General features: G+C 45.5%; 1 protein-coding gene and 1 long non-coding RNA gene across 2 annotated transcripts in view; one reads left to right on the forward strand and one right to left on the reverse strand.

Moving 5' to 3' along the window:
* LOC119167770 (uncharacterized) overlaps positions 1–27,291 on the reverse strand; it is a 166,448-nt gene that overhangs the window by 78,524 nt on the left and 60,633 nt on the right. The window contains exon 3 of the mRNA XM_037419297.2: positions 6,443–6,568. Coding sequence (XP_037275194.1) covers positions 6,443–6,568 — 126 coding nt within the window. The remainder of the gene's footprint in view (positions 1–6,442; positions 6,569–27,291) is intronic.
* On the forward strand, positions 17,125–24,691 carry LOC142765172 (uncharacterized). The gene is made up of 2 exons (XR_012884066.1): positions 17,125–24,352; positions 24,484–24,691. It is a non-coding gene; the product is annotated as an uncharacterized LOC142765172 (long non-coding RNA).

Consider the following 27,291-nt stretch of genomic DNA (forward strand, 5'->3'; position numbering starts at 1 on the left):
TCCCATCCCAGTATGACGCCATGAGAGCATGTCGGAATGATGATGAACTGGACGACATACAGAATGTCCTGAATGACAACGCGAGCTGTGCCCCCTGCTGTAGGATGAATTCGATGCAAACTTGCAGTATAGAGGGACAACCCAGAAAGTGGCGTCGTCACTTTTCGAAGTAAGCGGCAGAGTTTTTCGTCCATAACTAATACGACAGCTCCAGTGTCAATAAGAGCCGATGCACAAACACCGTCCACAAGCACGTCAATGACATTCGAGGGGCTGCTCTGAGAGCTTTCACATTGCGATAGCATCGCAGTCCTTACCTCGGGGACTGCGACGACTAGTTTTCCCGCTCATGAGCAGCCGCACTTGGCCGCATGGGGGACAGAGAACGACGTCGTGGAGACGGCGATCTTCGAGATGGACCTGGGCGAGACCGAGATGGTATACACGGCGGTTCTTCGTGATAAGGACGGCTGAGTTGGCCAGCAACAGGTGAAGAAATCGAAGACGGCTGTACGCGATGGCAATAACGGGCTACATGACCAGCGTAACCGAAGGCAAAGCAGATGGGCCGGTTGTCGGGTGTGCGCCATCTGTTCACCGAGGTAGGTCTCACCCATGTTGCAAGGGCCGATGGACGGAACGGTGATTGCATGGTGGACTGAAGCTGAAGCTGAGGGGTTACGTGAACATACGTAGAGGGCATACCCACTGCAAAGGATGGAGGTCGAGTGGCAGCTTTGGCATAGGCCAGAGGGGCGGGTGCGTAAGGCCGGTGCCTTGCGTAAGGCCGGTGCCTACGCTGCGCAACAGAACGCCTTCGTCAGGTAGTGAGGGCGCGGTGGCAGCTGTGACAGCATCCACGGACATCGGCGTCGTATCAGAACGGGCATCGAAAGGAAAGATGTCATCATAAGTGTCAAGACTCCCAATACATTCGCCATGCAATAAGGTAGCGGGACAAGGGAACGGATTGTACACGGCACTGGAGCCATCGGCAAGTGTTATGACGGCAAACGGGACGACAAGGTTCCGGCGACGAGCGCATTCTTGTGACGGCATTGAGGGCAGCTGAATCGGAAACGGAGTTGCACAAAAGAGATAACGCGGCGACCGAAAAAGCAGAAATGACGACGTCAGCAGCGACGATCACCTTTTTGGGTGAGCAAGTGAGATCTATGAATGTCATGCTGAATGGAAACAATACAAGTTGAGCACGAGCGCAGTCGACAACCGCATGATTAGGGGAAAGAAAGTTCCATCCCAAGATGATTTCATGAGACGCATGCGGAAGGACGACAAATTCAGCGATGTAAAGCACTCCTTGAATCACAACACGAGCAGTGCATGTGACAGAAGGTTCGACGTGTTGCGAACTCGCTGTGCGTAAAGAAATTTCAACCAGTGGAGTCATCACTTTGTTCAGCTTGCGGCATAACACTTCATTGATTATACAAATAGCGGCACCTGTGTCGACAAGAGCAGTTGTGGCGAAACCATCCACAAATATGGCAATCTCGTCAGAAGGCGAAAGGTGAGGCCTTGGAAATTTCGTCGGTGGCGCAGCTCTTGCCTCAGGAACTGCGACTGTTACTTTTCCTCCTTGGCGTGGTTGGAACGGCGAAGCATGGGGGAAGGAGACCGAAGACGGGGTGAAAGAGATCGACGTCGGCTGAAGTCTGGTTGACGTGAGCGGGGGTCATGTGAATCAGGTGTCCCATGCGATTCTGATTGCCGAGGTATGTTGCCGGAATGCTGAACATCATTAAAATAGAATCCACGGCGACGACAGTAGCGCGCGACATGTCCTGGAATACCACAGTTGTAGCAGACGGGCTGGTTATCCGGAGTACGCTAAGAGTTTGCAGGTGCTCGAGGTGGTGAAAACGGCCGATTTACCGGATAAACCGAAACTGGTGACTTGTAGTAGTTGGTGGCTGGACTGTATGAAGGGAGCGGCGGTTGGGCAGGAGTCGGCGGACGGCTTCTGCATAAGTCAGCGGTGCAGCCACTGATATTCGGGACGCGAGCGAAGGGAGAGCCTTGGCAACTTGCGTCTGAATAGCACGGCGAAGTGAGTGGTCCAGTGTTGTGGGGGTCTCGTTGATGGTGGCGACAAGAAAGAGCTGTCGAGCAACTTCCTCCCGGATGTACTGTTGAATTTGAGGCATTAACACGCTGTAGTCGGGGCCACTGCTTTTGCACTCCAAAGCCGAAATATCAGCTGTTTGCGTATTAGCGCGACGTGTAGAAATTCGTTGCTTGCGCAGCTCATCGAAACTTTGACATAGGTGAATCACGGCCGTGAAGGTCTGTGGGCCTTTCGCCACAAGCATATGAAAAGCGTCGTCATCGATGCCTTTCAATATATTCTTTATTCTGTCAGCCTTCGTCATCCTCGCATCAACTCGCCTGCAGAGGCTGATCACATCCTCAACGTAGCTCGTGAAGCTCTCACCATTTCGCTGAAATCGTCCTCGCAGGCCCAGTTCAGCACGAAGCTTACGCATGGCTGGACGACCGAAAAACGAGGTGACGGCCTCTTTTAAAACCGACCAGGTGGGGATGTCGGCTTGGTGGTTGGTGAACCATAGGTTGGCTAAATCCGTCAAGTAGAAGATGACGTGAGTCAGCTTAGCAGGGTCATCCCACTTGTTAATCGCGCTGGCATGCTCGTACTCTGCCAGCCAGTCCTCGACATCTTGATCTTCAGTGCCGTTGTATACTGGTGGGTCACACAGACGAAGTACACCAGGGCACATGACAGGCGGCAGCGTGGAAGAGGCTTGTGGGGGATCGACGCACTCGGTCATCTCGGGCTGAGATTGTAGCTTACGACTGCTGAGCTCCAGGACGTTACCCAGCACCTCCACCAAATGCAACGAGCAAGGTTGCGTAAAAACACAGGTTATTATTCCAGAAACGTTAGCCGCAACAAGCTGGTACAGGCGGGAACCCGGCAAGCACGAGCCACACACGGACGTCAACGTCTTCTTTCACGCTGGCACAGAGCTGGCGCCACTATGCTTCGGTACAATATATATATATTTCAATGTTCTGTTACAATTTTGCTTAGTTTATAATTTTGATTATTGCTTATGTTGCATCTAACAGTGTTTTACCTCAATTTGCCCTGAACAGGAGGTCCCCACACAGTCTTTGACTTTGGGACCTCCTTCTGTATACTAAACACATGTCACATTCTTGTATTCGTACCAATAAAAAAAAACTGTTCGGTGTTGTTCTAGATGACAATCTCGAGTTCTACTATCACACACAATCACTTATTTAAAAAATCTCATTCGGCATTCACATCATTATAAACACTCGCTATTTTTTTCATCTGGACATTCTCATAACTTTATACTATGCGCACATACACAGTCGCCTCTCATACTGCCTTTCATACTGGGGTAATACATATTGCACACATCTTCATCATCTAGAAATTTTGCAAAAGCAGGCATTACAATTGGTTACATTTCAATATCATACCATCTGCTCCCATATTCCGTTGTGTAAATGTTCTACCTTTGCACATGTTATTCCATCAAAAGGTGTTACTACTAATATTTGGTCTTATGAATACCGATCTCAATATTCCAAGTTTTACTCGCTCCAGCTTCATAAATATTAATAATGCAAAAATTTCAAAGCGACTTAATTCACTCCTTTCTAAAATTAGAACAAATTAAGGGCAATATACTGTTGCTTTTTTAGGCATTCCAATTTGAAACTCATTGCCATCGGATATAAAGTCGTCTTTATTACTCTCATTCAAACGTAAAACTAAGGAGCATTTCATTAACACTTTGTTAGACACAAAGAATTCACTAGGTTTTGTCCACCCTACTATTGGCAATGTGCTGTTGCCACTTCCAAGTGTTTCACTTTTGCCCATTTTGATACTTATTCGCATGTGTAGCTGTTCGTGCCACTGTTCCTTGTTTGAATTATTTTTGTGATTTCTTCTATCTGACCTTGCTAAAAATTTTATCATTTACGTTTATGATTGTCTTCATTGGCTTTTTTTAATTTTTTATTATTTATGAACATTTTACCCTTTCTTACTAAGGCTATAGAAATTATATAAAATAAATGACTCACTGTTCGCCTAGTTTTTTGCAAACTCCCATTTATGTTTTATTAGGAGGTCCCCCCAACAGCTTTCACTCCAAAACTCCTGAAGTTGCACTTCTCATCTATCTTGTAATCTTGACAAATGTCGTCAAATAAATTTCAAATTTCAAAATAAATGAGCAGGGGGAGAGAGACAAGAAAAGGCGACTGCTGATTTCCTTTGGGTGGGTCTGTCCAAGGGTGCTGTCTACGTGAAGCTGAGGCCAAAGGGGTGTGTTGCCTCTGCCGGAGGGCCTTAAAGGTCCAATCACCCAGCGTCAACTCAACCCCCAGGATAATCTTTTCCCCGGACGCAGCAAAGCCACGCACGGCTAGGCATGGAAGGGAGCCAAGATGCCCCTCGTTAGCTTGGGTCCATGGTGTCGTTACACACCAAACGCGTGCTTGCACAGACGTGGATTAAAGGCAATAATGTCGCACAGTCCCGAATTGCTTTGGCGTTTCAGTCATTTGTACATGACTGCGATGGAGTGGACTTTGGGGCTTTGTTTTCAGTAGAGAGTTTTAGTGCTGGGTAACCAAGCAGTTTGTGTACCCAAGATGTTGGGGCGGCGGTATTGCACATGTGCAAAACCCCGAACAGATGTGTCGTGAGATCGCTGAGGCCATGCGTTTGCGCGGCCATAAACAACGCTGCCACCACTGGCCTCCTAGCGGAAATAAGCTGCCCTGGCACACACGCTGGCGAAATATGCTACCCGTGACGTCACCCACCTTCACGTCGAGCAAAGCCTAGGCTGGCCAGCGCCACCACTTCGACTTTTAAGTTTTAAGCACAAATATTATAGTGGCTAGCCACTATACAAATATCATGGCACAAAGGCGCCGAATCTCGGACAGCACGGATCAGCCGCCTTCTAAGGTCCACCTTTGCAGGAACTCACGGTATTGGCATTACGGATACTTTAGCCGTCGAGGAAATATAAGCCAAAGTGCGAGCTCCGATAGCGATTACTTTGTTTCAGCCAGAATACCAAAGCTAGAATGGTTTGCAACATAAAAACCAAAAATATGCCAGCCCCTGACCTGCTGAATAGGCGGCACCATCTAGCGTTCCCATAGTGAACTAGTCCAACCTAACATTGTTATTTTTAATCATTTTCACCTCAAAAACTTCACGCGCAAGCCAACATGTTCATGACTGTGGTTGCACGAAGTGTCACAAGATGTCGACACCACTGTTACAGTAACCTTGTATTTTTCACTTTTTTTGCATATACTAGGATACTATACACGATAAAAAAGTCTCGTGATTTTGCTGCAACCGTGATTCAATCCTATGTAAGTTAAATGCAGTTAGCATCCCCATTTATGGCTTGCAAAAATGTAAAGGAATACACGTATACGTATGAGAAGCTGAAAACATTGGAAGACGCGCGTTCCGATAAGGCGATAAACGCAAACTGGTATCCGGTAACACGTTAACATAAATAAGTATCCATACAAGCTAAAACTTACACACCGAGAGTTACACGTCGCTATGTATGTTTAATGTAGCATTTCAAATCATAAAAATAATGAAACAATATTTATGCGACAAAAGGCTATGGTGCTGTGAGCGTGTGTGACCTTCGTGCGGCTCGCGTTTGCGTGCCACGTGTGCACGCCTCTATAAGGCATTCCAGTTGGGTATAGGTTGGGTATAGGCTGGGTATGCAACGCCGCGCACATCCGAGCCCGCAGCGCCCCAAGAGCTTGGGTACCCAGCCCTAAATCTTTCTAGTAAGTATAAAGTGAAGCTTTGACATGGGCTATCATGACAGCCAGCTGCACCATCACTGATCGGCCCGCTCACACAAGTTCCCGAAAGAGTAGAGTTCTTGTAACCAAAATAAATGTTTAGTGCATATATCATTGTACGATACCAAAGTTTTGCTAGTTTTTGGGCAATTTGAATTTTCAGGTGAGGGAAATATTTGTGCTCTCCCTTAAGATTCACACTGTCGAGTTTTGACTGTACAAGTAAAACCCCTTTTGTAATGAACACTTTCGGGAATCGATCATATTTAATACAGACATACCATAGCTGACTTGTGCATTTATAATACTTGTAACGCGTATGACAAATACAGCATGCATGTTTGCTAGATTCCAATCGTGAAAAGAGGCCCTTCACGGCTAAGCTTAGTATGACATGCCTACATGTGCACAAACAGCTCTGTGCGAAAAGTGGATGATTGATTGATTGATATGTGGGGTTTAACGTCCCAAAACCACTATATGATTATGAGAAACGCCGTAGTGGAGGGCTCGAAAAGTGGATGATGCTGACTATGAAAGGCCGAGGGGATGGTCAAGGACTTACGCCCGGTCCTGGACATGTGCCTTCTCACGAATAAAGCTGCCACCTTGTGTCACCTGGGGGGCCCCAATCGGCTGTTGCTGCTGTATCATTCCTTGCTGCATCCCTGGCTGCTGTGGGACTGCAATGCTGTGGGACAAAAGCGTCACGTCTGAGTATCTGAAATCTGCAAGCACTTCATTGAGGATGTCCAAAAAAACATGCACCATTGCTCATTTACATGTGACAAATACAGTAAACTGAAATGAACACAGAGCGAAATTCAAGTACAAAATCAGTCATTTTAAATGAAGTTCTCGCATACTGTCAATCAAAGCAGCACAGTGTTCAAGTAGTTGAAGCCAAGTACTACAGCTGTGTTTGTATGGTTCACTGGAGCAGCAACACATTTATTTCCATTTACTCAGCGTATTCTACTTATTGATGGCCTCAAGGCCAAAGGTAACACAAAAGCTGGTGGCCATAAACAATGAAGTACAGAAAACAGAAATAAATTCAAAATAAATGTTCAATTGTTATGGAAGTACGTACACCTAATGAATACCTGCCAACCTGGCAGCAAAGAAATTCGTAACACCTCCGAGCGGGGAAGGGAACAGGGGGTTATCATCTTATTTTTTTTTATTTGTAGCTGTGATGGATTTGCCTTTACGACAAGCATGGATTTGCCTTTAGCGACAAAATTTGCCATAGGTCAAATCAATGTGCTGAACTATTTCCCCCATTTTTCACAACAAAAGAAAAAAACAATGCGAGAAACAAGAAGGGGGGGGGGGGGGGGGACGAAGTCCCAAATGCAAGCGCAAACATCAGCATTGCGGTTTCATAATGGCTTGGAGTGGCCGAACACATGAGGGTAGGGTTTCCCAATAAGATGAGAGTCTCAAATGGGGAGCGCAAATACTCCTGGAATCTCACATCACCAAAACAACTAGCAAAAAAATCGATTTCCTTCGCAACAACTCCCGTATGTCTTCATACTGGCTGTCGTGAAAGCGCGAGTCAAAGCTTTGGCTTTTCTCGCTACTACATTCTTTGGACAGGAACCAAACAACGCTTTGACCCTTTTTACGTCTTTACCGCCTTTAATCTACTGCTGCGTCAGCCATGTGCCTCAGAGCTCGTACATTGCTATTGCATTGCCATGACCGTGGTTTTGTGCGCGGAAGTTGCAACGGTAGTTTTGTTTTCAATCTACATGCATTCAGAACTAAGTCGTTTTGAGCTATGATTGCAACTGCCACAGTTTTGTTCACAGAGTTTGTGGAAAGCAGCATTGCCTTGACTGGTTGAGCGTTGGTCGCGCGCACACTTTCGGAGTTCTGTCATTAACGTCACCATACATGATCGTGTAGAATGACCGCGATTTCGTCCACGGCGGTACTGGCAACAACAACCACACGCACTACAGAAGACAGTGCATGCACGCGTTATTTCGAAGCTTCGAGCACGCTGCTCTAGATCAGCCTTCGTTCGAAGGTTTTGGGACTTTTACGCATAAGCATAAATTTGGCCAATCATTTTTTTCGTTATTTTCACTTTTATAAAAACGGAGCGACGGAAAGAATGAAGAAGAAACGAGCCCACAGGTTTTCTTTTTTGTTTAAATAATAACATGTCCGTACCAACTCGCTTAACTGTCTGCCCCACTTCAGCTCCCTTTTTGTCAAGGTCTGCTGGCCCAGTGATTAGGCGTGCAGACCATGCAGGGTGACGGCATGCAGTGAATATGAATGAAGCTCGTTTTCATGTGCATTACAAGAGCAAGTTTTATATTATTACCTAAAGCAGTGATCACACAGAGCAGTTATGATACATGCATGCATGCTAAACAGTTAGGACAACAAAATTTCATTTCACCTTATAGTATAATACACATTAACCTTGCCTTCACTCAGCCCAACACCAATATCTTTTTTTGGATGAAAACTAGCTAATAGCAAAAATGAACAATCATGGCCTTTCTAGTCAAAGAAGGATGATTACTCATTATTGCCAGTCATTAGCCTGCACAATGTAACACTTGCAGAGCTTCTGAAAAATCCCAAAGTTCCACAAAAATATGTCATATCCCTGAAAGACGTAAAAAGTCCCCATATCTACGGCTAAATGCTTAGGGTTGGCATCACTAGTAGCCACACAGACTGGCTTAAGAATAGAGTTTACTCTAGCTCAGGTTTATGTTAGTCTCGGTTTCAGTTCAGCAGGAGTGTGATGTGAACTTTTATGATATGTGGTGTTTTATTTCGCAAGGACCATTTGATGGCCAAAGAGCACCAGGTCAGTGAACAAGTGATGTGAACAACTATTATGATAGGTGGCTGTAAAAAAGCCTTAAAGTCCCTCACACTAACGCAGGTAAAAACATAGAAGCATTCCAACCATGACATTGACGTGAAATAAGTGTAATAATAGTATATGGTGAAACGTGATAGCAAGGCAAGGACAGGGATGCAGCCACCGTGGCAGCGACCTCTCTTCAGAGATCGTGATATGGAGTGCCTGGGTATATGACGTTGAAAGTACCTATGTCTGTTAAAACACCAGCAATAATTTATGTGGGAAAAGGGGTTCTCTACCGATGAACATTGGTGGGTGCAAGGGTATCTGCTGTCAGTAGGGCAATAAACAGTGCTTTTGTCTGAGAGAATCTAAATCACTGCACTTGACGAGGATGTGGAGAACTGTGAGCGGTTCTTCACATCTCTCACACAATGGTTGGTGCATCACCACCAGACAAAAGGTATGAATGTGTAGAGTGTGTGTATCCTATCTGTAGTCTTGTAAGTGTGACGTGTGTAGCGTGATCTGGATACTGTTCACCAATTTCCAATTCTCGGTTTGATAACATGTAGTTTGTTTTCTTTTTGCCTATCCCATAAGCGTTGCCAGCACACCCTGAGCTCCCGTCGTAGAAAAGGTTTCAGATCAAGTGCAGCGACAGCTACAGATGTATTGCGGCAGCGTTGTCTTGAGCAGATGCGGCTAGCTGATCCGCCAACACGTTTCCAATGATTTCGCGGTGCCCTGGCACCCAGCCAACTACAACATGTTGTTTAAGAGGACAGATTGTGCATAACAGAGAGTACAAAGACACAAGGACAGGATTTTGATGTTTTCGCAGAGTTTTCAGAGCCGTTACTATGCTCAGCGAATCTGTGCATATTACAGTGCGTTGTAGTTGCAGTTTCTTAAGGGGGGACACGGCACTTAAAAGTCGAAAATCAGCAAAAAAATCGCATTTTCTCTCTCATCATTTTCGTGTTCCCGAGGCCCTTCTGCATCTATCAGCAAATTTTGGCTTCGAAATTCTATTTATTTCCAGAGTTATAGGAGATAAAAAGAGCAACTAGCGGACCTTTAAATTCAAGTCTAAACTATCCTTACTTCAACCGCCAACAGCACGCGAACTACATGCTCCACCAGCGCCATTTTGGTCTTGTTTGAAAGGTCGCGTTTTCAGCTTTTCTCGTTTTCAGTAAGAAACCATGTGCCCCCACGCGGAAGCAAAAAAAAGCAAAGCAAATCCACACGCTGCGCGCGACTCCGTTGGTTGCCTGACGCACGTGACCAAAATGGCATTTCTCGATTGGCCAGGAAAACTTGATGGCAGTGTCAGCCGCCATTTCGAAAAGGTACCGCTTTTGCGACGGTGTCTTATCGCTAACGTGTTCGTGCGGTCAGTGTGCTAGAATATTTTGGTGCGGTTCGCTATGCCCGGTGGTGCGAAAAATTTCTGGTCGAAGCATCATTTTGGCTGTTCACGAAAAAAAGGCAGGGGTAGAAAGCCCAATGGTGCTGCTATTGCATCGCGGGAGCAAGCTCCGACATCATATGATAACGTCGACGTGGCCGTAGATGATTCCTCGTGCGTGCGCGGCGTGGACGCTGGCCGCACGAGTACTGATGTTATCGTCAACAGAGGAGTGCGCGAGACGGGTTCCCAGGATAGCGTACGCTCTGTGGACTATGACTGCGCCGATGCTATCGGGAACGGAGAAGAGCGCGTAGACGTGCGCCTCCCTGACAGCGTGCGCGATGTCGACTCCGGCCGTGTGAGGGTAGATGCTGATGTGATCGGTGCCAGTGAAGTGCACGAGGCGCGCGTTCGGGAGACTGCCACGCTTGAGGATCTTTCGTCGGTGTCGGCGACAGCACGAAAGATTGAGCACTTTACAGATGCAAGCCGTGCGGCAACACATTCAGCAGTACATCTTTGAGAGCAAGAGAAAAAGACTGCCGATGGACTGCCAACAAAAAAAGAGAAGCATCTGAGAATGCGAGAGGCTGGCCAAGAGGAAGAATAAGGATGGGATGCATCCAGATTATGCCCCTGGTGCATTTTCTTAAGCTTTTATAGGTATTTTTCCAATAAAAATGTTTTGCAACATTTTCCTTGTTTTCTCAAAACAGCAATTTTGACACATTTGACACAATGGAGGATAAATAGCTTCAGTTCTATTTGAGCTATCAGCATAATTTTTGTTTTGCCAGAAAGATAAATACACGCAGTAAGCAATATGTCTATTTTCAGGGCAATATACATTTCAGAAAACTTTTTTTATAGGGTCACATGTATGGTATGTGACAATGGCTTTTTTTCTGTAAACATTGATGACCTCTAACTCTTGTTAAAATTCACCTAGTAAATTGATTTATAGCATCTTGCTATCCTTGAACATCCTACATTGTTTCAATACTGTAACCACCATTTATGCGTTTTCCGATTAGACACTAATTTTGCTCCAAACAAAGGACCGAGCTTTTGCAATGATAGCACAGTGTATTGGGAACTACTAGCCCTATCACAAAAGTAATTACATTTTTGGAATCTGCACATCAAAATATACAAACTGTGAAAATTTGGTTCAGATCTATTCATAAATAAAAAAGTCGCTTTTCAAGTGCAGCTTCCCCCCTTAATATATGTTTGACGGCCACACATACCGCGTTAGCCTGTTCTGTGAAAATGCTTGTTTCGGAGTGCAGAATATTGGAGTTGGAGAAGGATGGGCCAACAGCTGCATAAGACACACCACTGTGAGACTTTGAAGCATCTGTGTGAAATTCTGGACAAGTGTACTTGAGTTGAGTTCGAGGAAGTGCGTGCAAATATGCGCAGTAGGTGCGTCTTTAGTAACTTCCACGAAAGATAGGTCACAGTCTATAACTTGCCACTGCCACGTCTGTGGTTATGCTGCGGGAGCCATGAACCGATGCTCTAGAAGTGGCACGCCTATTTCCTCAGCGAGAGTCCTTACACGGAGTGAGTAGAGCTGTCTCAGTGTAAGACGGTTGTTGAACAAGGCAGCATTGGATACATCATTATAGTGTGAGTGAGATGTTCCTGGTCTGCGTTAACCTTGTGGTAGTATGTAAAAACATGTAACTTCTCTGCAGATGGAGCGACCACTCATTATTCTACATACAAGCTTTTGACGGGGCTAGTTCGAAAGGCACCCGTAAAAAGACGAATGCCTAGATGGTGGACAAGGTTGAGCATCCTCAAGGCTGACGGGCTCGCAGAATGATAGGTGATAGCACCGTAATCTGCGTACGAGGCTTCTATACAAATCCATCAGGCATTTCCTGTCACTACCCCCCGTAGTGCGTGACAACACTTTCAAAATATTTATTGTCTTTAAGCACCTGTTCTTTAAATATTTGACATATAATATGAAGGTTAGTTTTCCGTTTCATATTAGGCCCAGAAACTTATGCTCAGACTTTACAGCCAGACGTTTGCCATGCAGGTCAATCTCAGGATCGGGATGAACGCCCCTCTTCTGGCAGAACAGGATGCAAGTACTCTTTTGTGCGTTCAGTTTAAAGCCATTCTCATCTGCCCTTGTTCAAACCTAAACTGGTCCCAATCGGCTTTTTCTATGAGCCATTTGGAAACATGTGCAGGACGTTCAGATGACGTTAGTGTACTCAGAATTATAGGAAAATGGTCACTTCCGTAAGGGTTGTTTATGACTTTCCATGTGAGTATTGGCAGGAGCGATGGAGAGAATGCTGAGGTCTATCGATGAGTAGGTATTATTAGCCAGGCTATAGGATGTTGACTCTTTTCTATTGAGGAGACACGCACCAGAAAAGAAAAGGGACTGTTCAATAAGATGGCCCTGCGCATCACAGCGAGGGTCACCCCATAGGCTACTATGAGCATTAAGGTCCCCAAGGACGAGAAACGATGGTGTGGAGGAATGTAAATACTGTAAATTGTTACCAATTTGTAGAAGATGACAGCTCAGACTGCTACTGCTTCCAGGGATGTCTGAAGGGGTAAATGTGTAGAGGCTGCTCCTTGATTAACTATTACGACAACACCACTGGATGACACGACAGCATCATCTGGGTCCTTTCGAAAGCTAACTTAATTGCATAGAAAGTTAGTGTGTCTTCATTTTAAGTTTGTTTCTTGCACACACAGCACTTTTGCTGTACGTTTGTGTAAAAGTTCGTGGATATCGCCGAGGTTCCTCAGAAGGCCTCCGATGTTCCACTGTATTATACGTGTCATTTTAAAGATGTGGGGTGCTGTGTGTACAAGAAGTGTTACTTTAGGTTACAGGGCCTTTTGGTGACCCCGAAATTCGACGTTTTTCTTTCTGAGCACGCTCCAAAGAGCTGCGCCTAACCTTCGGCATCTGAAGCACCGGAGGAGTGGGACTTGTATTCATCACCTCCTGCGAAGTGGCGGATGGTGCCTGATGAGCAGGCACATTCACAGAAATTTCAGACGTAACTGCAGGTGCACTGGTCCGGGGTTCCTCAGACTCTGAACTCTGAAGCAGGAGGAGGCGCAGCACAGGCTGCTCCAGCCTTGAACGCAGACGGCGCGAATTCATGTTTTTCGAGGCAGTGTTGTGGCAGTATGTATAGAGGGCAGATGTTGACAAACTTGTTCAATAGAACTGCTAGAACAGACACTGCCTCTACGGATGTTAGTAGCGGTACATGAGTACTTGCTACTCCTCAATTAACAATAATGGCTACACCACCAGATGACGCTACAGCATCAGCTCTGTCCTTTCGGAAGATAACATATTGACGCAAAAAATTTGTGTTATTGTATTACAGGTGTGTTTCTTGTACACACAGCACTTTTGGAGAATGTTTGTGTAGAAGTTCTTGGACTAAAAGTAATCCTCTGATGTTCCATTGTATAATTTGTGTATCCATATTGGGAGTAAAGAAGTGCTGTTAATACGAAATGAGTGTGGCTGGTGTCTCAAAAAAGAAGTGACATTTTACAGGGCCTTTGCGAGGCCCTGTAATAAGTGTTTTGTCTTTTTTGGAGCGATCGAGAGCCCTTGCCGCAGTCTGCACGAGGCGCCAGACAGCCTTGTTCTCAGGGCGAGCTTCGTCACGAAGGACGGAGCCTTCGTCCCCAACCGGCCGGAGGTCGAGACGACCTCTTAAATTTGTGTGATACCCTGGCTGCTGCCAGGGTTTACGGGCCTTCAATCGGGTCGAGTTCAGGGAGGGCGTGGCAGCCGAGGCTGCTTTCGACATGAGGGCTTGTGGCGTTTGCTTCCGCACGCCAGGCATGGTCCGAGGAATCGCCGAAAACTGTAGTGGTGGCGTCCTCCCTCGCACCACTGCAGCGTACGGTGTGTTCCCTGCATAATGTGGGGAAACACGCTGTCTCGCTTTGCGGAAACTGATGTTTAGTTTGAATTTAGTGATTATTTCTTTTTTCTTTCAGGCAACGCAGGACCTGAAATATGCCGGATGGTCACCGTCACAGTTGGCACAGTGCATGATGATGATGATGTGTGGTGCTTTTTGGAGCAAAGGCCAATTGATGGCCAAACAGCGCCATTTTAGTGACTAAAGATCTAAACAATGATATGATGCGTGGCTGTATAGAGGCTTTAAATTCCTCACGCTAACGCGGGTAAAAACATAAGTATTAAAATCATGACAGTGGCGTGAAATATGTGCAGTGAGAATGGATGTCAAAAGGTCATGATAATAAGACCATGACAGCGATGTAGTCACCACAGGTCCTGCCACAGATCACCTTGAAACATGCAGTTAAAACTATGTAAATCATTTAAGAACATAAACAATGAGTGAATTTAAAAATCAGATCCCTACCAACAAGCATTCCAGGGTGTAGGGGGAGCTGCTGTCAATAGGACAGTAAAAAGTGCTTTTTTTTCCTTAGAGCATCTAACTCATTACACTGGATGAGTAAGTGGTTCTCCACATCTAGCACACAATGGTGGATCACCGGCGGACAGAATATATGAATGTAGAGAGTATGTATGTCCTGTCCTTAGCCTTGTAAGTGTTACTTCTGTGTGTCGCGATTTTGATAGTGGCGGCCAATGACCAAGTTGTGGCTTAATAACGTGTAGTTTATTACTTGTGCGTCTATCCGACGTGTTTTGCCAATAATCTTTGAGCTTTTGTTTTAGAAAAGGTTTCATGTCAAGTGCAGGGATTGGTATTGATGCATAAACGGCATCGTTGCTGGCGGATACAGCCAGCTGGTCTGCCAAAACGTTTCCCTGTATCTCACTGTGCCCCAGCACCCAGCAGACTACAACATGCTGTTTGGATGAGTAGACTGTGCATAAGAGTGAGTAAAGAAACCCAAGAACTGGGTTTTTGTGTTTTTTAAGTGTTTTCAAGGCTTTCACCACATTCAGAGAATCCGTACAAATTACCGCTTTTAGTAGTTTCCTATGTGCGATGTGTTCAACAGCTGCAAGTATTGCGTAGGCTTCTCCTGTGAAAATGCTTGCATAAGGATGTAGAACGCCAGTATCTGAGAAGAATGGGCCAATGGCTGCATACCAATTAAAAGTGTTGGACTTCGAAGCATCTGTAAGAAACTCAGGGCCTGTGTACTTTTGTAGTATTTCTAGGAAGTAAGTGTGAATATGTACAATGGGTGCGTGCTTTGTAATCTCTAAAAAAGACACATCACAATCTATCCATTGCCACCGCAAAAGTGGCAGACATGCTGCGGGAGCCATCAAACGATATTCGAGAGACACACCAGTTTCCTCAGAAAGGCCCCTCATACGAAGTGAATCGGGTTGTCTCAAAGATGGACAATTTCAAACAGAAGTAGACATGTTATCAATTGTGAAATGTAAAGGGTGGTCCTTGTCTGCCTTCACTTTGAGATAATATAGACAAAACATGTAACATCTCTGTAAGTGGAGTGACCATTCGTTCGATTCCATGTACAGGCTTTCGATGGGGCTAGTGCGAAAGGCACCCGTAGAGAGGCAAATGCCTAGGTGGTGAATAGGGTCAAGCATTTTTAGGGCGGTGGGTGTCCCAGACTGATAGATTATTGCTCCATAATCCAAGCGAGTGCGTGCGAGACTCCTGTACAAGTTCATGAGACACTTCTTGTCACTCCCCCACGTAGCGCTTGACAGCACATTTAGAACATTCATGGTTCTGATGCACTTGTTTTTTAGATACTTAATGTGTGGTACGAAGATTAGCTTGGTGTCCACAATTAGGCCTAAGAATTTGTATTCGGCATTAAGAGACAGGCCTTGTCCATGCAATTGAATGCCAGGGTTGGGGTGAGTGCTTCTCTTTCTAGAGAACAAGACACACGTGCTCTTTTTGGTGTTTAATCGAAATCCATTTTCCTCAGCCCATTTGGAGACCTTGTTCAAGCCAAGCTGAACCTGCTGCTCACAAATTGCCAGGTTACAAGTCTTAAATCTAAGCTGGACGTCATCAACATATATACAGTAAAACATATTTTGTGGGATGAAAGACGCAAAGAATTCATTTTGACAATAAAAAGAGTACAACTAATATAGTCAAGAGTCCAACGGAATCCCGTCTGGTCGGGGACAAACATAGCGCAAAATAACGAAAACGCCGACCAAGGTAAAATAGACAAAAGTTGAAAAGACGTTTCGGCTCCCCACACGGGAGCCTTGTTCACAGTGAACGCGAATGGCGTAGTGCGCTCTTCTTATGCACGCTTCATCACGTGTTGCAGACATCACGCGTACACTGGGGGGGAGTGTCCCAATATTTCTGTTCAACGTATGCGCAGTAGTTTGAATGGCCAGAGATTCCATGTGCAATCGCAGTAACAACTTTCTTTCCGTGGCAATGATGCAGGCTTTATCCCAGTCGATAGCGTGCCCAGTAGACGCAACATGTTCTGCGAGGGCATTAGAAGCTACTTTCTTGTTCTTGACGTCATTAAAATGTTTCCAGAGCCTTCTTTTGTAATTGCCCGTTTCGCCAATGAATCCGTATTCACAGTCTATGCAAGGAATTTTATACACCACGCCGGGAAAATCATGTCTGTCCAACTTATCTTTGACATTTGTGAGACTGCCCAACTAAGTACACCACCTTGCGGTACTCCTGCTTTTTGGACATATGTTTGGCAAAGAATGCTCTCCACTCTGACACGGAATGTACGATTGAACAGGTAGCTTTCGATAATATAAACATCCTGCCACGCACACCAACATTGGACAGGTCTCTTAATATTCTGAATCTCCATGTTGTATCGTAGGCTTTTTTCGATATCAAGGAACACAGAAAGAAAGAATTGTTAGTGGACGAAGGCGTCTCGGATCTGTACCTCGATAGGTACCAGGTGGTCGGTGGTGGATCTACCCTCTCGAAACCCGCATTCGAATGGGTCGAGCAGATTGTTTCAAGGTAGTGTACAAGTCGGCGATTTATCATTTTTTTCAAGTTTACACATGCAACTTGTAAGTGCGATTGGCCTGTAACTACTAACAGAAGATGGATCCTTGCTTTGCTTTAAAATTGGAATAATAATGGCTTCCCTCCAGGCAGAGGGGATTTCACCGGAAAACCAAATAGCGTCATACAGGCTAAGCAGGGTTCTTTGCGTTTCAGAAGGCAGTTGTTTTAATATTTCGTATACTATACGGTCCGAACCTGGAGCTGATTTATTTGGCACAGTGAAGTTGGGATTGACAGTCATCATCAGCGAAATGTCCTCTGCTGCGGCATTTAGCACATGTAAGCTGCCCTCGGCAGGTCTGAGTGCCATGGCCAAAGCACTGGCACTTGAAGCAGCACCGAGGGTTCGGAATGTAATACCTCACTTGTAGTTTGAGGTAGCCTGTTGTTATTTCAGTAGAAAGTGTTGTGGAACCAAAAGTAGGTATGTGTTTGTTGGGAGTGTCTTCTTTGTCTTTTCGTATTTTAATGCACTGTACGTGGATGACATTTTCATCTTTCCAGCCTTCTAGCAGTTCCTCATCGGCTAGTTCCATTAAGTCGCCGTCAGATACGACACCCTTTGCATTGTTCATTGTACGGTGTGGGGTTATGGTGATTGTATGGTCACCAAATGCAGTCAAGTTGCATAGTCCTTCGTATTGTACATGATCTTTCAATTCAAGGAGCAGGTCACCCCTAGTGGTCTTGTTAGCCTTGTAGCCCGTGCCCAGCGTTTCCATGAGACACTTTGATGCAAGGAAGGGTAATATATTCCTCACTTTCTTTTCTGTTCTCTGGCATTAAATAATATATTTTAGAAAGTAGTCTTTCTTCTTGGGTAGCAGTTCAAAGATTGTATCGGTGTGCCACCTCTTTGAGGGGCGATGACTTTGGAAAGGGATAGAGGATCCCACAAAATATGTAATTGATTCAGCGGCCATGCCAGCCACCCACCACGGAGCCCTAGGAGGGGACACTACGAAACGCGTTGGAAACGTAGGTGCCAGCTGTACATGGCTGCTATAACCTAATATATCGTCACGGCTAAAGACCGGGCAGGAAAGCAGAGGACGACGAAGCGATGAGCAAGGACAGCAACCACGGTTCCTCCCCGAGACCACGTCGACGCAACTGCTCTTTTTTTGTTCTGTTAATACAGACCTTGATTTTCCTTGACGCACCGTCGTCCTGTATCCTGTTCTTTTCATGTTGTGACATTGATGGAGGTGCTGGATTTCTCCAACTGGTGCTTGGGACACCTCTGCGCCCTGGCACTTTGAGTCTGCCACCGCAACCTGTCCCTGCAGTGGATACTCCTACCCACGGCTACAGTCGCCGACAGTGAGCCCTTAGTCCTGAGGCAATCCCCCTCGAACTTCTCCAGCAACACACCGTGCCTGGAAAAATGGCTACTGGAGGGCCTTCACAGCTCACTGTTGATCAGCCTCAAATTTTTGAGATGTTCCACGGTGATGTTTATGAAGACGTTGAGGACTGGTTATCCCAATATGAGCGAGTTGCCAAGGTCAACCGCTGGCTATCACGCATCTCCTTTGCTTTGGGGGACAGCGCTCGTACATGGTACGAGAACCACGAGTCAATGTTGTCTTCATGGGATGAATTTCGGCAGAAAACTCTCGGGACTTTCGCAAATGCTGACCACCGTGATTCTCCTATGCAGCTCATTAAGGCACGCATACAAAAACCGAATGAGAGCGTCGCCATGTTTGCGGAGGACATAACCCGCCTATTTCGGCGGGCTGACCCCGAGATGCCTGAAGGTAAAAAACTCTCATTGATGAGGGACGTCAAAGAAAAGCTGTTTGCCGGTCTCCTGCACAACCCGCTAACAAGCGTAGTCGCATTTATCGAAGAGGCTACGACAATCAAGCGAGCACTGCAGCAATGGGGCCGATACCACGACCAGCCAAACAACACATCTGTCAGCCCTTCTGCTTTGACTGCCGGCAGTGAGTGTTCTCTGCGTAAGCTCATTCATGAGGTCGTTCTTGAGGAGATCCGAACCTCCTTGTGACTCCGCAAGAACATACTATGGCTTCCGTTGCAGAAGTTGTGCGGCAAGAACTCTGCCAGACATTTTCGTTGCCCGAATCGCCCTCAAATCAGCGGTCTGTTAGCTAGACATTGGCTGTCTGTCGACACACTCCAACGACGTACAACTCGTCACCACTGGCTTATCGACGTCAGCCAAAGGCCTTACAACGAGCCGTGGGTCCCAGCTTCCAATCTGCCGCTGCAGTATCCACAGTCTAACGTGCCTATGCAAACATCGCTGAAGTACACTCCGTCAACATCTGCATCTCGGTCGCTAAGAATGTCCACCAGTCGACCATTCATCCATAAGACAGATTTGTAGCGCACCGTCAACCACTTTGCTTTCATTGCGGAGAAGCCAGCCATGTTTTCCGCATTTGGCCATACACTGATCATAGACATCAGAACTTTCTACAAACCTCCCCTCGTGCTTATTTCGATAACCGGCGTGATAGAAATGCAGGCCCACAAGCACAGCCACCCGATGTGCCCTATCGTCGATCCCGCTCTCCTTCACCTGCACTTAACTCGCCGCAGCAGCGCAGTTACGCAGAGGTGGTCCGCGGCAGATCCCCTAGCCCTCATCAGGGAAACTAACAGCAGTGACCTTTGGGGGGAAGGTTGCCCCCCATCGAGATTTATTTATTTATTTATTTCAAATACCCTCAGGGTACAAACGTACATTGAAGAGGGGAGGGGCAAAGAAGAAAGTTAACACGTAATAATAACTTAAATAAAAACTTGGTTATAGTTTTAAAAATACAGAAATGAATTATCACGATGACGCTTTAAACAAATATCAGTTACAAGAACAAAGGCCAATGAACCAAAATGAATAACACAGCAATCAAAACACTGGACTGTCCTGGAAGAATTACAAGATTTTATCATTGGATGCACTGCCAAAAGAGATATAATGAAAAAAAAAAAAAAAAAATAATGTACAAAAAGTAGCCACTCGCAAAACTAGAATACGAGAAGCATTAAAAAAAAAAAAAAAAAAAAATTAAAGGTATGAAAACAAACACTGAACGATGTTAACTCGAAATGAAACTTCGAAGTGCGATTTTGAAATTATTGGTGTTAGTTATGCTTGTGAGTGATGCAGGCAGATTGTTCCAGTCTCTGGTCGTTGTGGGGAGAAATGAGTGTGAAAAGCCGACGGTGTTGCTGTGTGGAATGTTTACCTTTTGGCGATGGTCGATGCGGGATGAAATGTACGGCGGTGGCTGAAGAAGCATAGAATGTAAATATGAATTGTGGTAGTAGATTTTATGGAAAAGATAGAGTCGAGATAGTTTTCGGCGATGTGATAGCAATGGAAGGTGTAGAATGTCTTTCATGTTAGTAACACTCGCAGTTCTTTGGTAATTGTTTAAAATGAAGCGGACTGAGCGATTTTGTATTTTTTCTAGTAATTTTATGTGGTTCTGATATCCGGTGTCCCATACTGACGATGCATACTCAAGCTTCGGACGAATGAAAGTTGTGTACAGTAGTAGTTTTAATGAAGATGGCGCTTGAGGAAACTTCCGGCGAAAATATCCTAATGTGCTAGTGGCCTTGGTGGCTATGTAATCAATATGAGTTTTCCATGAAAGGTTATTGGTAATATGGACACCCAAGTATTTGTACGATGTTACGCATTCTAGTGGGATGTTATTAAGTGTGTAAGTAGGGGAAGTCACTTCAGCACTGGAAATCCTCATACTTTTGCATTTTCTAACGTTTAATTCCATACGCCATAATTGACACCATTTAGTTATGTTATTAAGATCTTCCTGAATTAGTGAAATGTCTGCGGCATCCGTCACCTTTCTATACAAGACGCAGTCATCTGCAAACAGGCATATTTTCGAAGAGACATTAGTAGGCAAATCATTAATATAGATTAGGAATAGTAAGGGACCAAGCACAGACCCTTGCGGGACACCAGAATCAACAGGAATCAATGAGGAGTTAACGTCGTTAGCGGCTACAAACTGAACACGTGATGTTAGAAAGGCGCGAATCCAATTAATTACAGCTGTGTCGATGTTTAGAACGCTTAGTTTATGAAGTAGCAGTGCATGGTTCACTTTGTCGAATGCTTTAGAGAAGTCGAGAAATATACAATCTGTTAAAAAACCGCCATCTAGATTAGAGTGGAGAAAATGAGTGAAGGCTATGAGCTGAGTGTCACAGGAAAAGTTTTTGCGAAATCCATGCTGCGAAGCTGTGAAGAAGTTGTTATGTTCGAGAAAATTAACCAGATGTGTGTAAATTATATGCTCCATAATTTTGCAAGGCACTGATGTAAGAGAAATCGGTCTATAATTTTGTGGGTCATGGGATGGTCCTGATTTGTAAATAGGGATGACTCTGCCAGTTTTCCAGTCAAACGGTAAGGTACCCGAGTTGTAAGATTGCGAGTAAATATGTTCTAGTATGATTGAGCAATATTCAGCAGTGTTTTTTAAAAAGATTGCATTGATTTCGTCTACCCCGCATGATGCTTTAGATTTTAGTTTCTGAATGATGCTTTTGATACCAGTGGAGTTGAAGATTATGGGATGCATTGAGTGGTATTGAGTAGGATGGATCTCAGGCATCGGACCGGGAAGGTTAGGTGATGAGAATGACGAAGCGAAAGTTTCATTGAGCAGAGTAGAACACATATGCTCCGGTACAGGGCCCCCAGAACTTGTCAGCAGTGATATACCATTTTTATGAGCATTTCCCCGGATAATCTCCCAAAAGCGTTTTGGGTTAGCCTGTATTAAGTTTGGAAGCGTGGATTTAAGGAAGGAGACTTTGGCTGATTTTAGTGCTATGAGATATGAGCTTGCAGCGTTTTTGTATGTTAGCCAATGAGACGGTGTTGAGTGAAGTTTAGCTGTGCGGAATAAACGTTTTTTCTTATTGGATAATCGATTCAAATATGTACTATACCATGGTGATTTATTGTTAGCGTAAACAGTCCGAAGGGGGACATGTTTGGTTATTAGCTCACCGATTTTATTTTTTAAAATGAACCAGTTAGTTTCGACGGAGCGTTCTAGATAACTAGGTAAAAAAGTGGCCAGAAACAGGCACAGTTCATTGTTGATGGCCTCATAATTAGCTTTTTTATAATTTCGAATCTTTTTCCGCTGTCGCTTTATCTTTTGATGAGGTGTTGTAATCGTGAAGAGCAGGATGTCGTGATCGCTCAGCCCTGGCATGTGTGTTACTGTAGAAACTTTATCAGTTGATGTCGTTAGAATCAGATCAAGGAGTGATGATTTGTTTTTTGTTACACGTGTTGGAAGTTTGACTATCTGGGATAAGCCGAAGTCAGAGCAAACTGAAACGAACCGATTGGCTTCAGCCGTTGAGGGGTTAGAAAAAGGGATCGAATGAGACCAGATGATGTCAGGAAAATTAAAATCACCCAAGAGTATAATTTGAACTCCCGGGAAACGCATGGTAACCGCATTTAAACTGTCGTGAATGTCATCACAAAAGGATGAGTCACTTGATGGGGATCTGTAGCAGACACCTAATAATATTTTCTTAAAACTAATTGTTAGGCAACACCAAATAAGCTCTAAATTCGAGTTGATTGGCACAAGAGAACAATTTATGGATTCTTTAACAGCGAGCAAGACGCCACCACCAATCCTACCAGTTCTGTCACTTCGGTAAACAGTATAACGGTTTGCACACTCAAAGAGTTCGGGGTTTGTTATTTTGCTACTTAGCCAGGTTTCTGTCAGTGCAATAATGTCGGCGTTACAGTCATCAATAATACCACAGAATTCATCTTTCTTGGGAAAATAACTACGAATGTTGGTAAAAAGGACTGAACACTTGCACTCGTTTATGGTTCCTCCCCTCAGATGTCCCTAACTCGGCGGTAACCTACGACCTGAGCGAAGAGTTCTGCTACGTTCATGCTCGTGTGTGGGTTTTTTTCTGTGTATTTCGAAAATACAGTTCTTCGCTTCGTCGTATCCGTAAGATTTGCCATCGAATGTCAGCGTTTTATACCGAAGTTTGAAGGACGTGGTCTTTGATTTACCGTATTCTATTAGTTTTTTTCTTATGTTGCGCGTTGTTTGACAAAAATCTTCGCTCATTGCTATGTCAGTGCTCTTTAGCAAACCTCGTTTTGAAAAAACCAGCTCTCTCTTTTTAAATGTTTCAAATTTCGTTATAAGTGGTCGAGCTTTCGCTGAATCATAGCGTCCTATTCTGTGAGCGCGGCATATATCAGAACTTGTGACATCAATTTGGATAGTATTAGTCAGGAGGTTGATGATCTTTTTTTCCGATTCCGAAGAAGTTTCATCTGCGGCATCTGGAATTCCATAAAAGACAAGATTGTTTCTCCGCGATCGATCCTCTGCGTCATCAAGACGCGAATGCATATTACTAGTGTCTTTTTCAAGGCGCTCAACAGTGGTGCGTAGTTCTTTCATTTCATGCTGCCAGTGCTCGAAAACGGAGGTTTGGTTTTCAACTTTCGCCAGTCTGTCCTTTATTTCGTTTATTGATTCTGAAACTGACTGTTGTTGTTCTTTTAACACAGATACGGTGTCCAATATTGTTGTTTGCGCTGATTCCATTCTTTTTGTACGTTCGTTCAAATCCTTCATCGTTTTCACTAGTTCTGCTAAGTTGTCAGGACCTGGGTTGCTTTCTACATCCCCACAAAGAAGTAGTAGCAAAGAACAAAAAGGCAAGAGAACGGCTTGTGGGCACGGAAGCACAACAATAAAGGGTTCATCAGATCGGAAGCTACGACAAGGCAGTTTAGAAAGGTAACTAACCTGCAAGACGAAAAGACAGGTGCGTAAGCCTTTGGCTGTTCTTTCCATCGCGCTTCCGTGCCCACTGCAGTGATAGTGCTCGATGCTGGGTCTTATCCTATCCGGACGAGATGACGTTGATGTCGCAGCTGCGCACTGGTGGTGCTGCAGGTGGCGCTCGACGATGTTGGTCAGGTCCCAGCAAGCTGTTTCTGGCAGGTCTGGTGAAGGGGCAACAGCACAGATTCCGTCCGATAATGGAAGATCCGGGGAAGGGGCGGCTTCACGAATTCCGTCCGAGAGCGCGAAGCTTTCCCGTAGACCAGCCACTGGTACGCCGGCCGCGAAAACAGCGACGTACTGCAAGACGAAAAGACAGGTGCGTAAGCCTTTGGCTGTTCTTTCCATCGCGCTTCCGTGCCCACTGCAGTGATAGTGCTCGATGCTGGGTCTTATCCTATCCGGACGAGATGACGTTGATGTCGCAGCTGCGCACTGGTGGTGCTGCAGGTGGCGCTCGACGATGTTGGTCAGGTCCCAGCAAGCTGTTTCTGGCAGGTCTGGTGAAGGGGCAACAGCACAGATTCCGTCCGATAATGGAAGATCCGGGGAAGGGGCGGCTTCACGAATTCCGTCCGAGAGCGCGAAGCTTTCCCGTAGACCAGCCACTGGTACGCCGGCCGCGAAAACAGCGACGTACTGCAAGACGAAAAGACAGGTGCGTAAGCCTTTGGCTGTTCTTTCCATCGCGCTTCCGTGCCCACTGCCACATCTGCTGAGATGCTACCACATCATGAAAATCTTCCCTAGGGCGCGATACGACGAATGATACGACGGATCATACGAAGGACGATACATCACCGACATCAATAAAAATCATAAGTGCAACTCTAGACATTTGTATAGACGGGCACCCAGAAACAGTGCTGGTAGATACTGGTGCGTACTTCTCTATTATCACCCGTAAACTCGCCAAGTGCCTAAAGAAAGTCAGAACAATATGGACGGGCCCGAACATAAGAACCGCAGGAGCGTCACGAATTGACATGCCGATGGGCAAATGCCGATGGGCAATGCCGATGGGCAAATGTACCGCTCGAATTATTATCGGCAGTTCAGATTTCATCGCTACTTTAGTAATTTTACCGGAGTGCTGCAAAGACCTGATGTTGGGCGTGGACTTCCTGCGTGAATACGGTGCCGTTATTAACGTTCCAGAGAGATCTGTTATGTTTTAGATAACCCCAGGTCAAGCTTCCGATGGGCCCGGTACAGACCAGCGACGTAAAACTTTGTGCGTCTTCAACAACGACGTGATCATTCCACCGTGGTTGAGCGTACTCGTAGCTGTGACATGTGACACGACAAGTAATTCTTAGAACAACGCCGAGCAAATACCAACACTGCTATTCAGCCATGGTTTATCTATCGCAAGAGGCGCCGTGAGCATAAAATGTGGACACACGCACGTCCTTGTTACAAACTTCAACTCTGAGTGCAGACACTTAAACAGGGGCATGGCAGTCACGTACAAGGAAGAGCTCACCGAGATGACAGACTGCCTAACTCTTGAGAAAGATAATTCAATTGACCTACCCCCTATACCTCTATCTGTTGATATTGGCCCAAGTATGCTGCCGGCTCTGAAGCTAAGTATCCTGCAGCTTACAAACCAGTTTGAAGATTGTTTCTCTTCAACGTCCAGAGTTCGTCAAATGCCACTGACGAAACATAGAATTCTAACGGACGACATAACCAGACCCATCGAAAACCACGTGCGACAGATGCTTGAAGATGACGTTATTCAGCCGTCGAAAAGCCCTTGGGCTTCGCTGGTTGTATTTGTGAAGAAAAAAGACGGCACCTTACATTTCTGCGTGGATTACCACAAGCAGAATCAGGTGACAAAAAAAAAAAAAAGATGTCTACCCACTTTCACGTATTGACGATTTACTCAATCGACTACGGCATGCATGTTATTTCTCGTCTATAAATCTAATGAGTGGATATTGTCAGATAGAAGTCGATGAAAAAGACCGGGAGAAAACAGCTTTCAAGACACCCGATGGCCTTTTTGAATTTAAGATACTTCTATTTGGCTTGTGCTCAGCACCAGCACCAACGGCTAATGGACACCGTACTATCAGGCCTCAAGTGGCAGACGTGCTTAGAGTATTTAGATGATGTCATCGTATTTTCTGCCTCACTCAACGAACACGTCAGGCGACTGCACTCAATATTTCAAACTATCCGTTCCGCCGGACTAGCACTTAAGCCAGAAAAATGCCACTTCGACTTCGAAGAGCTTCTGTTCCTAGGGCATCTTGTAGGCAGTGAAGGTGTGCGGCCTGACCATGAAAAAACAGCTGCCGTTACGAATATTTCAGCGCCAACTGACGAAAAGGTGGTCAGACGATCTTCAGGACTGTGTGCTTACTACCGACGCTTCATTGAGAACTTCTCGCGCATTGCCTCGCCGTTGACCCCTCTTATCAGAGAAGACGTCGCATTCGTATAAAATGAAGAACAGCAAAAATAATTCGACGAGTTGCGGCAACGCCTTCAGAAGCCACCAGTTCTTGCACACTTTGATGATGACACCCGGACAACAGATCACACCAACGCCAGCAATGTCAGCTTAGGAGCTGTACTCGTGCAGTGTCAGTAAACGAGTAATTGCTTACGCAAGCAGAACTCTCCCACGCGCGGAAAAAACTATTCCACCATGGAAAAAGAGTGCCTTGCGGTGGTGTGGGCGGTTATAAAATTTCGCCCATATTTCTATGGTCGTCCTTTCAATGTTGTCAGCGACCATCATTCCCTCTGTTGACTGACGAATTTAAAAGACCTATTAGGACGATGGCTCGCTGGAGCCTGAAGCTTCAAGAATTTGACATGACGGCGGGCTACAGATCGGGGAAGCGACATTCAGATGCTGATTGCCTTTCTCGTGCACCATACGAACCTGCGACGGCAGATGACGATACAGCCTTTGTCAGAGTTGTAAACACGGCTACTGTCGCACAGCTGCAACGAGATGACCCGGAACTAGAACCCATAATTCGCTTTTTTGGAGGGTCGCAGTTCAGCTGTACCTAGACTGTTTGCAAGAGGGCTTTCGTCATTTTGCTTGCACAACAACGTCCTGTACAAGATGAATTTCACGCCACACGGAAACAACTACTTACTCGTCGCCAAAGATATCTAAGGAGGGAAGTATTACAGGCATGCCACGATGAATTAACATCCGGCCACTTGAGTTATATGCGTACGCTGAGCAGAGTGAAATATTACTGGCCAAAACTGACGGCGACCGTT

This window comes from Rhipicephalus microplus, chromosome 6 (genome assembly GCF_043290135.1).
Source record: "Rhipicephalus microplus isolate Deutch F79 chromosome 6, USDA_Rmic, whole genome shotgun sequence".
Lineage (NCBI taxonomy): Eukaryota > Metazoa > Arthropoda > Arachnida > Ixodida > Ixodidae > Rhipicephalus > Rhipicephalus microplus.